At 40.8% G+C, this 13,398-nt stretch overlaps 1 protein-coding gene across 1 annotated transcript in view; it reads left to right on the top strand.

The window, feature by feature from the left end:
- Nucleotides 1–8,875, top strand: part of LOC118777393 (zinc finger protein GLIS3-like) — a gene marked incomplete at its 3' end in the record, with an annotated part of 76,245 nt that extends 67,370 nt beyond the window's left edge. The window contains exons 10-11 of the mRNA XM_036528230.1: nucleotides 5,240–5,287; nucleotides 8,530–8,875. Coding sequence (XP_036384123.1) covers nucleotides 5,240–5,287; nucleotides 8,530–8,875 — 394 coding nt within the window. The remainder of the gene's footprint in view (nucleotides 1–5,239; nucleotides 5,288–8,529) is intronic.
- Between the last annotated feature and the right edge of the window lie 4,523 nt (nucleotides 8,876–13,398).

Raw genomic sequence — 13,398 nt, 5'->3', positions numbered from 1 at the left:
ATTCAGCTTATGGACTGACACTTAAAGTCATTGCATGTGTCACAGATAATGGGAGTAATTTTCTCAAAGCCTTCAGAATGTATGAACCTGTTCAGACTGATGGTTCTGGTTCTGATGAGGAGCTACCTAATGAAGAAATGACATTCACAGACGTTGGTCAAGCACTTTCCACAGATTCAGACGGGCAATTTTCTCTCCTCCATCACTTGTGATGTGCACCACATATGCTACACTTGATATCAAGCAATGATTTGGAGAAATGATTAACAAGTAACAATGAATCAAAAGCAGTCTACAGAACTGCTGTCGGGAAGTGCTCAGCTCTCTGGACAAAAGCTAGCCGCTCCACTTTGGCCTCAGACTAGGTTGAGGAAGTGACCAAAAGAAGGCTCATTGTACCTACTACAACCTGATGGAACTCATTCCATGACACTCTGTCGCATCACAGAAATCCCAGTCACAGAGTTGAACATCCTTTGCACTAGACTAGGGATTAAAGGTATCTGTTCCGCCCCTCAGTTAAAATAAGGCTTAGGTCGTACTGCCACGTACTACCGCTTTAATTGAGTTATGTAATCCTGATGGGAAGTAAATAAAGTTAGATCGCTGTTTAAAAGTTCTAACATTTCATGTCCCAGGCATCCCTCAAAGCAGCCAAAATTCTAAGTTGTTGTGCCTTCGACAGCATTCCTTTTTTAGTTCATCCCAATACATTCCAACCGTGTATTGTTCGTTGACGTCACGCAAATGTGGCTATTAGAACAAAGGAGCTTGGACGCTACATCCTGACTCCTGTGTCGTTCATTGAATGGAGTTAGGCTGGCTGTCAAACTGCATACAGACATACACACGCGGAGGACAGCATAGTATCACTGAGCGAGAGTATCAGTTCCTGAAGGAATATTGTACAGTGTTGAAGCCACTTGCTTTGGCATTGGATATATTACAAGGAGAAAATAATTGCTATTATGGCACCCTTCTACCAACCCTGGAGATTCTTATGTCCAACATGCTTGCACTGAAGAATGGCCTTTCCCGGATGACAGCTGGCATGCCTGATGCCATTGTACAGGTAAACATATATGTATATATCAGCATTGCGTTATCTGAGAATTCTCCTGGGACTCATGTTTGAAATTGACTTCAGCAGCCTACTTGTTTAGGTCTATATAATTACCAGTAAATGAAAACAAATATGACGTATAAAATAGACTGACGAAATTTTTATAACCCATCCTTCACAGTGACAGATAATGATTAATTGTCGTGCAACCTCTGGTACATATATTAAATACACGTAATAAAATTATATAAAAGCATTATATATGTACATATTTAGATAATAGATGGGTGATATAATATCTATGAGGCTAATGCACAAAGCTGCTTTCGTACCCTTGTATAGTTGAGGATATTGTTGTGTAGACATTTGTCACATTGGGTACTAGTAAAATATGCTATTGCATGCCTGTCTAATGTAGTGTTTCATATTACAGGCAATCAAAGTGAGATTTTCATCCATCTTAGACAGCAAGAAAATCATCCAAAGTGTGGGATCATTTCGAGCGTGTAAAGGACGATTCCAAGAAGGTGGCATGCAAACTCTTCATGCAAAGTTTCGCCTATCATTCGTCGACCTCAAACATGACTGAAATACCATCTGAAACATATATGGGAGAGCTGTACAAAAGTAACACGGGACAAAAGAGACACGGCGATCTTCTCTGAGCCCATACAAGTCTGATATGCTGAGTGCCTCAGCATGTACAGCGTGGATACATCATACTTTCATGGAGTTATAGGCCTACCCGAGCAGCTGTTTTTGATCATGGAAAGTAAATTCACTCAAGCGGTAATTTTTTTTGAATGACAAGTTGTGTCTGTTGTTTCATGTGTCATAGTCATGATCATTTGACAGATTAATTAGTACTTTAACGCATCCTGAATTTTGCCATGTCAGAATTTCTCAGTTTAGAAGCAAGTCAGGTTTAACTGTCAGGAGTCATTGTCGGGACGATTGTAACAGTTGTGTCTTTCGTCCCTCTACAATAACAACTATACTTTATATATTATTATACCGTTCCCCATTTGTACAAAATGGCACCTGGTATTGATAGAACACACACGTGAGTTATTGATAACAATGAAAATTTCACATTTATTTGAAAAGTGCTACTTTCTTCCCAGTTCCCCCTTGAGTAGCCTAACTTTATTTTCCCTTTGGCAGGTAACTTATTTTTATGTAATGAAGCCCGCTGTTACATTACGGTTCATTATGTTTTCATTAGCGTTATTAAGCTTCTCATAGTTTTCAGTTAACATTTGCTATATTTTTTAATGTGAAATCAGTGTTTCCTCAAAGATAAAATTAGCTAGAATTTTTCCAATCTAGTGTTCTAATCGCACCGGTTTTAGCATACCCGTTAAACGGCTAATCACACCGTGTGACCGTAGCCTACGCACGAAAGGGTTATTCAATTATACTAAATAATTAGTGGCGTAATTAACATTAATGAATTGCAAAGTTAAGGCTATATGCAGCTAAATAAATATATTGTCATATGCTAAAGCTAAATTACCTCACTTAGGCTACTGCATGTTTAACTTCATGTTCTGTTTTTTATTTATAATTTGTTTTATAAGTTATTGTGTTGGTGTTACAAGTTCATAAGATGTATTATGTTATAGGCCTACTGTGTTGAAATAAATTAACAAAATGTTCAGTCTCCTTGCTGGTTGTTCCGACACATTCAGAATCATTATCGCTTTTTTGTGCACTTGTAAAATTTATATTTTAAAGGCTCATTATTGCGGTTTTGTATTTCTCTGTAACGTAGCACAGTGTTACAGTGTTACCTAGCCTATAACATTCTTCCTCAGCCCTGGAACTCAAACCATTTTCTGATGCCCTAAATATATATATATATATACATATATATATATATATATATATATATATTTGGGGCATAATTAAATGAATGTCATTAGCCTAGCGCATTAGCCTAGCGCATTGGCCTAGCACGACAATCAATTCAATTCATTTTTATTTGTTTAGCGCTTTTTACAACACAAGTTGTCACAAAGCAGCTTTACATTGTTCCCAGGACTGAGACCCCCTGAGAGCAAGCCTAAGGCAACAGTGGCGAGGAAAAACTCCCTATCAGGAAGAAACCTTGAGCAGAACCCGGCTCAGAGGGGGAGCCCATCTGCTTCTGGCCGGCACTGGGCAGATGGCGTTAAAGACAAGTTATACAATTTAAGATTGATAGACAATAGTAATTAGCAGCAGAGTGATTATAAGAATGTCTCCTAGGATGTCCGGTTCTTCGAACGCACCTCCTTTCCCTGAGGTCCACTACTGCTCACATACAGACCAGCTGGACACGCACCTATACCATGCCCAGGAGTAAAACATCCAAAGCACCATTATCACATTCCCTGGAAATGCAAATGTACATTTCATCAAACAAGGTTTATAACCTAGGTAATCCAAACATTCTAATCTGCCCTACTCCGTTCATATTTACTGGCACATTATATAGGCTAATTAATATCAATAAAACAGGAAATGTTTGCATTAAGAAGTTGGCCGGCTACCCCTCACATAAACTTTTATACATTGCTTACAACTTTTATACAATGAATTTCCCAATGGCATTACAAACTAGTTAGCTCTGTCCTATTGTTACTATTGGTCAATTTGTGTTCTAGCTGTCACGCTTTCCCTGATACACCATGGACAAATGAAATTTTTGTAGATCATTTTAATATTATTGTGCATTGATTCCTGACAGACAACAATGATGTAGCTTCTAGTAGCCTACTTAAGGTCACCTTAAGAACTTAAAGTCAACTACTAAACTACATGGAGGAAGAAGACAGACCCAAGTAAGATTACATGACACATCATTACCATTGACTTTCAGAATGTACAAGACAATGAACATCACTGCATTTATCGATTTATCAAAGGCTTTTTATACTATCGACCATGCCCTGCTATTGTACAGAATAGGTGTTAACGTGTTGGATTGATTCCAAATTTACATCTAAGACAGAAGTCTGTGGCTTAAGTAGGTATGAAATCTGAGTTCCGTATGAGTTCAGGGTTCAGTTTTAGTTTCAGTTTACATTTTTATATTGTACATCAGTGACACTGGTATGAATGTGAAGTCTGGTAAATGCCATGTATATGCTGATGATACTGTCGTTTACACAAGTATCTCAGTGATAGAGAAGGCCCTTCACAACTAACAACTGATGAAATTCAAAATCAACTTTTTCATGTGAATCTGATGCTAAAGTCAAGGAAAACTTGGTGGTCTCAGTGGCCCATGGTTTTTTCTACTCTTACTGCAGACATGGAACCATTTAAAGAATTTAACTTTTGTTGTTCAGTAAATCGAAAATATCTTGGCCTTTGGATTGGAGGCATTTGGATAGATGAAAAGCTGAGTTTTAAACAACATATTGATGAATTGTCTAAGAAGCTGAAACTCAAACTGAGTTTTTATTTTTGGAATAAATCATGTTTTTCAATGTCAGTGAGGAAGGATCTTGTGCAAGGCAAATTTTATCTGTACAAGATTATGGGAATGTTATTTATATGCAAGTAGCACCCAGTACACTAAAAGGACACAGTTTATCATAGTGCCGTCAGATTTATGACAAATGCAAGACCACTTAGACATTACTGTGAGCTATACAACATTGTAAAATGGAACACCCTCCACCAGGAGGCTTGTGGAATGACCGAGAGGCGATGGAAAGAAAACTGAGGTGAAAAGATTTGATGATGATGGTGGTTTATTTTTCCCAAGCCCGTGACCGGTGAAAGTAACAAAAAATAATAATAAACTAACAATGAAGAAAAAAAATGCAAACAATGATGGCCTAAGCAGGCAAAAAGAGAACACATGAATTAAACTGCTGCTCTCAATATCACTGCACTCTTCACCAGCCTGTCCCCTACTGACTGAATGTTGCTCCTGTGAAGGAAATCAGCCATATTGAACTAAACTAAGCAGAATAAAATAAATCAATCAACTCAACAAAAGCCATAACCCAATAGATACCAGCAGACTGACATCACCTTACCACATCTAAAATGTTTCATGGGTATTTTTGCTCTTTACAGTATAATAAAACCCAGTTATAAAAGATTAACAAGCCACCACCAGAAACTCCCCCACAGTCACCTCCCATGTTGGTCAGCCCATTTGTCTGCACTCTCCCTCAGGTCCTTCGGCTGATGGAGTCCATCCTGCTGGTGGCCTTGGATGCACAGGTAGGCCCTGACACCACAAACATTTCATTGACTTTAGCTGTAAAAGAGGTGCCATTGACAAAAAATTGTCCAAGACTTAGAAATCCTTAACCATCCAGTTGGCCACCCTGCACGTTAAGACATTCTGCCTGTATCCTTGTTGGTGAGTAGAGTAAGTGATTTGGGTGTGTTTGGGAGGAGGCAAACAAAGGAGTCAGTGAAATAAAATGTCTTTCCTCCAACCTGGGAGATGGTATGTTTGCCCCAGATATTCCTGCTTAGCTTACCTAGGTCCATGTAACGGACATGCACTCTGTTACAAGGCTAAAATATGCTGTATTTATATGTAAAATATTGTTACTGATATTTGATATTTATATTATTTACATTATTTATATATTTATATATATGACCTTCAATTTTCATCTCATATTCTCACATACATTGAAATTTAGTTCTGTGTAATAGTTTATTGAAAAACATTGAAACTCGAAAATTAATTATTTTAAGACAACACTGGTTTTATACAGGGGCACCTGCAGGATTTTATCTTAGGGTACACACAGAAACCTGACCACACATACACACATCGAGAAAGAAAGCTGAGAGAGAGAAATGCCACTGACCGATTAATGAATAATTAAATCTGGCCTACCTATTTGAAGTCTACTCTCCTTCTCCTGGTCACATCAAATTGTTTGAGCACTACCTCACAGACCAGACATTGATCACATAGCGTAACTGAAGAACGTTTAGCCGGATGAGATATATGAAGTATACTTGCATGATATCAGTAAACTCTCAGAGGTGGTCACCATGTCATACCCAGTACTTAATAAAGTTGGTGTATCACAGTTTGTTGGCCCTTCCCCCCTGCATGACCTCTCCATCACCGTTGATGGCACCACAATACCATCCTTTCAGTCAGCAAAGATCTTGGGCGTCATCCTCGACAGTAACCTGGACTTCAAGGAGTACATTGCTCGCACGCCACGGGCCTGCCAATTCCTCCTCCACAACATCAGGAGGATTCGTCCGTTCCTGACAACATACGCGACGCAGCTCCTTATCCAGGCCACAGTTCTACCTCGACTGGACTACTGCAACGCTCTCCTTGCAGGCCTTCCAGCCTGCACCGCCCAGCCTCTCCAGCTCATCCAGAATGCAGCTGCCCCACTGATCTTCAACCTCCCCAAATTCTCCCATGTTACTCCCCTGCTGAAATCCCTCCACTGGCTTCCTGTCGCTGCCAGGATCAGATTCAAGACCCGGACCCTTGCCTTCTCTGCAATCAACAAGACAGCCCCTGCCTACCTCCAAGAACTCATCCAGCCCTATACACCAGCCTGACCCCTGCACTCAGCAGCAACTGGATGCCTCGCTCCTTGTATGGTCAAGGCAGGAGGTGCTCGTTCTGCCAGACATCGGCGTTTCACCTACATCGCTCCCCAGTGATGGAACGAACTCCCTGTCTCCCTACGGACAGCTTCTTCACCCCATTCCTTCAGACAGGGCCTGAAGACGCACCTCTTCAGACTCTACCTGGACTGACCCAGCACACAATTGCTGCCCCCCCCCCCCCCCCCCAATCAGTGCTGTCGTAAATTGCTGTGCTTTTTAAATTGTGCTTTTTAAATTGTTTCTTGTTGCCGCCTTTACCCTGATGCTCATTGCGCCATTTGAAGTTGTTGAAGTTCACCGTTTGAAAGTGTATCGTATTAGTTGCCATATAGGCTGTAATTGTACAAATCTAATAGTACTGTGTCCTCAAACAGACCTTGCTCTCAGCTGAGAACTGTCTCATTATGGAACTGTACACATCCTGTCCCCGTACTGTCGCTATACTTGCTGTATGCACTTTTGTAAGTCGCTTTGGATAAAAGTGTCTGCTAAATAAATAAATGTAAATGCAAATGTTTGTTTTATAGCTACTTTCCTCAAGGTGCCGAGAGCCAGCTGCAGGTGACTAGCAAGTTAACTTTAGCTTGCAACCTAGTTAGCTAATTGATACACCTAGTCAGCAAGCTCATTTCTGCTTCGATAGACATTGAAAAAAAGCACAATAAATTCCAAATGTTAATGAATGAATTAAAAAATCCAAAAATTGTCTATACTGTAATTCTGTCAGACACAATTGTGTCGTCTTTTACATGTAATATTATGTGCTGATCTCCATCAGAGACATTATATAGGATGTGTACCTAATATTACTCATTGTGTAGATTTGCCCCGTTTGTGTGCTGTGTAGCTATAATTGTGACAGTAGAGTGGGCTGTGGGCGTTCATTTTTCACCTTAAGAATATGAAAGGTCTGCCTTTTTCCAGGTTATGCCTTTACCAACAAAGCGATTATCCGTTTGGTGGAAAAGTGGGACTTCCCTTAATGCAACCACCCCATTGAGCGTTAAGGCCAATTTCCAATGCTAGAGTTTTCAACTTCAGAGGAGCTGACTTTATTAAGATGTGTGATTATACAAGGAATATAAACTGGGTACCTCTTCTAGATGGCAAAACTGTGAAAGAAATGTGGAGAGTATTTAAAACGATTATTCTGGATGTACAGCGTAAATTCATTCCACAAGTGAGAAAAGGGAAGCTGAAAAAGAAGCATCCACAGTGGATGAATAAGTTCTTACAGGACAGTTTGAAATAAAAAAGGAAATTTAGAAAATACAAGTTGGACAGCTCAGAGAGTAATACGATTGAATACAGTAATATGCAAGCTCAAGTAAAAAAGAAACAAATAAGGGAAGCTAAAAGGTGTTTTGAAAGACAGATTGCACTAGATGCAAAGAGCAACTCTAAATGCTTTTTTCAATACTACAGTCAAAACTAATCGTTTTTATACCAGTGTTTTCCCAGTGTGAAGACTGCGTTCCTTTTTTTTCCTGCCTGGACAGATTTTTTTACTTCAAGCTACAGAACATGGGAGATGTAGCAACATACACTCTCCGCTGGACAGACTCTGGCAAGCTACCTAGCAGCTACCATTTTTTTTCAACGCTCTCAGTACATGTGTCGGGACTGAGCATATGATTAGGCATACAGTAAGCTTGCTCTAGTTGAGCACAAAGGTGGTGCACCACATACATGTAGGTATACAGTATTCTCTACGCTGCAGTATATATTTTTTTCCTTTTTCATGAATGTTCTTATGAATGGCCATTTGTATCAGTAGGTTATATGTGGTGGTTAAACATATTATTGGGTGACTTATACAGTCATACAGACTTACTGTATGGAGGAGAGCCCCCCCTCTGCAGCCTCTCACCATCAAGGGTACTGAGGTGGAGTGGGCCGACAGTCACAAGTTTCTAGGCCTTCACATGTCGAAAACCCTCTGCTGGGCCATAAACACTGTGACAATAGTGAAGAAAGCACAGCAGTGGCTTTACTTCATCAGGCTGCTGAAGAAGGTCGGACTCAGATGTCAGTCCCTCATCCAGGCCTACAGAGCACTCATTGAGAGCATTCTCAACAGCGGCATCACTGTGTGCTTTGGACACACTACCCAGGCTGAGAGGAGATCTCTTCAACAAGTCATCAAAACTGCAGAGAGATTCATTGGCTCTGACCTCCCCTCCATGGACACACTCTACACACAGCGCTGTAGGATAAAAGCACAGAGCATCCTTAGTGATCGACACCACCCAGCTCACTCTCTTTTCAGGTGGAAGAACTCAGCATACAACCTGAGACAACACAGGCTAGAGAGCATTACCATTCACAAGGCATGCTTCTGTAACAGGTGTGATCTTGTGTTGTGTTATGTAAAGGCACCACAGACTAGGATTCCCAGCTGAGTTGGTTTATTCTCTAATAATAGACAAACAGTGCAATCACGGAACTGTTCTAGAACATGTATCTTCCGCAATGCTGATACGCTTGCGCAGGCAAGTTAAACTGGGAAGAACGTAAGGTGCATCATTCCCTTATAAAGGCAACCTCACAAGGATTTTAAAGTGTTCGAACACTAGACCAAAATACACATACATACTCCTCTGGTACAATGGCAAGTGGAAGCATTATTAACCATGTTACACTTCCACAACAGCCTTTTTCCAGTCCACTATCCACCAACCCTGCCCGGTCAAACCAGCCCCGCCCATGGCTGTCAGATACCATCCGAAAGCTGCGCACCAAGCTAAGGGCTGCTGAAAGAAAATGGCGGAAAACCTCTGACACTGCTGAAATACAGGGTTCTCAGCTACTCTTGGCCTCTTTCTCATCCAACATTACCGATGCTAAAACCACTTTCTACAACAACAAACTCAGCAGCACTACGACACTCAGAAGCTCCACCCTCCTTCTCAGCCAGCCACAAACCTTTCTGCCAATAGGTTTGCCTCATTCTTTACAGATAAGGTTGAGGCAATCAGTCGCTAATTCTCTGAGCCACCTGCAGCAGGTTGCAACCATACAACCTACCCCCTGCAGTCTCCCTCGGGCAAGTACGCTTCACTCTCCTCTTTTACCCCTCTCAATGACAGCGAGTTATCAGAGCTCCTGACTTCGTAGCCGTCCTACTACATGTCCGCTGGATCCCATTCCTACTAACCCTCTCCAAGCCATTGCTCTTACCATTGCGCCTACAATCACACATGTGAATAATGGCTCACTGGCCTCAGGAACATTTCTTGAGGCTTTTAAACAGGCCCAGGTTAGGCCTCTGCTCAAGAAACCCTCTCTTGACCCTGGTCAAGTTGAGAATTATCGGCCAGTCTCGCTGCTTCCATTCCTCTCTAAGGTTATCGAAAGGGCGGTTTTCAAACAAATCCTCGAGTTCCTCTCTCAGAACAATCTCCTTGATCCCAATGAGTCTGGTTTCAAAAGTGGCCACTCCACTGAAACTGCTCTGTTGTCTGTGACAGAGGCTCTAAGAACAGCTAGAGCCATGGGTCAGTCCTCGGTTCTCATCTTGCTTGAATTGTCAGCTGCCTTTGACACAGTAAACCACCGTATCTTGTTACCCGTGCTTGCTGACATGGGCATCTCGGGAAAAGCACTCTCCTGGTTTGAATCCTACCTCACTGGGCGTTCATTCAGTGTGTCTTGGCAAGGACAAACATCCTTACCCCATCGCCTCTCCACAGGGGTGCCCCAGGGCTCGGTGCCGGGACCCCTTCTCTTTTCAATATACACCATCGCTCTGGGCTCGATTATCCGCTCACATGGCTTCTCATGCCATTGCTATGCTGACGATACCCAACTATACTTATCATTCCCGCCAGATGACTCCACGGTTTTGACTCGGATCATTGCTTGCCTCGCTGATATCTCCTCTTGGATGAAGGAACGCCACCTTCAGCTAAACTCAATAGTGCAATAATTTATTGTGCAATAACTGATAGTGTGTATTTTTATATAGTGTGTATTAGAGGTGGAGCCGAATCCAAATACAGTGTTCGGCAAAGCACAAATAGTGGGTTTTTACGAATATTTATTTCGTACAAATATTTTAAAAATTATTTGTTTTCGGGAAGAAAAAAAACACGTCAAATAGATCAGCGTTTCCCAACCCTGCTCCTGAAGGCACACCGTCCTGCATATCTTCTATCTATCCCTGCTCTACCTACCTGACTGAACTCATCAGTGGCACTTTTGATTAGCTGAGCACACCTGATTTTGTCAAGCAGCAAGGATACATAGAAGATATGCAGGACAGTGTGCCTCCAGGAGCAGGGTTGGGAAACACGGAAATAGATGATGTTCCTCATAACTCTGAACGCAGTTAGGGTTATTTCTTCAGTTGAATTGTATTTAAAGTTCAAGAAAATACACTGTTAAAAAGACATGGTTTTTTTTTAACCCTTTCGTGGTACGGTCACACTGGTGTGATTTGCCGTTTAGCGCGTATGCTAAAACCGGTGCGATTAGAACACCAGATTGGAAAAAATCCAGCTAATTTTAGCTTTGAGGAAACAGCGATTTAACATTAAAAATATCGCAAATGCTAGCTGAAAACTATGAGAAGCTTAATAACGCTAATGAAAACATAAATCAGCAAGAGTTTCTTCTAGTTATTACAATATTAATAATTCATTGATTATATTTTTCCTAAACATGAAATATAGTTAAATGTGCAGGGCGAGACATGGTGAAAAAGCGTTAACAACAATATAACGATTAGGAATTATATGTTTAAGTCAGGTATAGCAGAGAATGGGGGAGTTCGCTCTGTTGGTAAGTTTTAATCCTCAGTTTTATGATACAAATAAATGTTGTGCATGTTGTGACATGTGTTGACCTGTCCTGATGGTTATAAATGTGTTTGACCTGGGATTGGTATTCTGTGCGTTTTTTTGTTGTGCGACTAAGGGCATACTCACACTAGACCCGTTTGCCTTGTGCCATGCCTGAGCACGGTTGCCCCCCCCCCCCCCCCCTCCCCACATTTGGAGTCGTTTTGGGCGCGGTGACACACGGCCCTTTCACATGCCTTATAGATGGCTATCGATTATGCAACACAGCAATTTTCAGTTAATCGTCCTGCACGTATAATAAGATTTTTACGGAGGAAGCTGACGTTTCAGTCATGCTGTGTCAGATTACAGCAGCTTAATCACAATAATGTTAGCTAATGTTAACCAGTTAGGGCTAATACCTATGTGTGTGCTACTGTCATCATTACAACAACAAACATCTTCTATTAGGTACTACTTGGATAGTATACTTTTCAATTCATTCGAGAGTATTTGCATTAATAAGGGGTCTGGTTCTCACCTTATTGATGACCATGAATTGTAGTCGGCGAGGAAAGCTCCAAATTTCTCTCTCAGCGTCAGCTGCCTCCGTAAAAATCTTCATATACATGCAGCACAATTAACTGAAAATCAATGCATTGCTTAATCGATGCTAACTGGCTGGGGAGCTAAAGTTAGCTATCTAGCGATAAATTTGACAGACTTGGCTAGTTAGCTAACAGGCTACCTATCTGAATGATTGTTGAAGACTAGCTACTTTAACAGGTTGGCTGCTTCATTTGTGATACTCTGACTAAGCCCCTGACAACAGCAATGCTTACGGCAGTATTGAGGTAGGGGAACCACTCCGTACAAGTGACCATAGTTCAATTACATTTGAAGTTTTTTGGCAAGTTAAGTCTGCATTCTCCAATGCTAGAGTATTCAACTTTAGGTAAGCTGACTTTATTAAGATGTGTGATTATACAAGGAATATAAACTGGGTACCTCTTCTAAGTGGTAAAACTGTCAAAAAAATGTGGTGCATATTTAAAACAATTATTCTGGATGTACAGCGTGGATGAATAAGTCGCTACAGAACAGTTTGAAACAAAAAAGGAAATTATTTAGAAAATACAAGTTGGAGAGCTCAGATAGTAATAAGATTGAATACAGTAATATGCAAGCAAGATACAAGATACAGTAATATGCAAGTTAAGAAAAAAATAAGGGAAGCTAAAAGGTGTTTTGAAAGACAGATTGCACTAGATGCAAAGAGCAACTCTAAATGTTTTTTCAATATTATGGTCAAAAAAGGATAGTTAAGGATGAAATAAGAGGTATAAAAAATGAGGATGGGGTTATGGTTTATGATAACAAAGCTATTGCTGATACACTAAACAGTTACTTTGTGGAGAGTTTCACTAGTGAAGTGTCTTTGCATATGCCTTCAGGTGCATTCAGCTCTGACAGTCTTATGGAGGAAATTGAATTAAATGATGCAAAAGTACTAGATAAACTTCAAAAACTTAAAACAAATAAGGCAGCAGGCCCTGATGGAATATATCCAAGAGTTCTCAGAGAACTAGCAGAGGTGGTTTACAAGCCTCTGACAGTTATTTTTAAGCAATCCCTTAAAACTGGAGAAATACCAGATGACTGGAAACATGGCAGTGTAATACCTATCTACAAGAAAGGAGACCGGACTGAACCAGGAAATTATAGGCCTGTCAGCTTAACTTGTATCGCATGCAAAATACTGGAATCCATCATTAGGGATAATTTGGAATTATTCCTGGAACGAAATGGTGTTCTAAATGATAGCCAACACGGTTTTCACAGAGGGAGGTCGTGCTTAACAAACCTCCTGGACTTCTTTGAGGAAGCTACAGCATGTCTGGACTCAAACCAAGCTTATGATATTATCTATTTGGACTTTCAAAAGGCATT

The sequence above is a fragment of the Megalops cyprinoides genome, chromosome 5 (genome assembly GCF_013368585.1).
Source record: "Megalops cyprinoides isolate fMegCyp1 chromosome 5, fMegCyp1.pri, whole genome shotgun sequence".
Lineage (NCBI taxonomy): Eukaryota > Metazoa > Chordata > Actinopteri > Elopiformes > Megalopidae > Megalops > Megalops cyprinoides.
The sequence above is the reverse complement of the archived record's forward strand: the minus strand, read 5'-3'. Positions and strand labels throughout refer to the sequence as shown.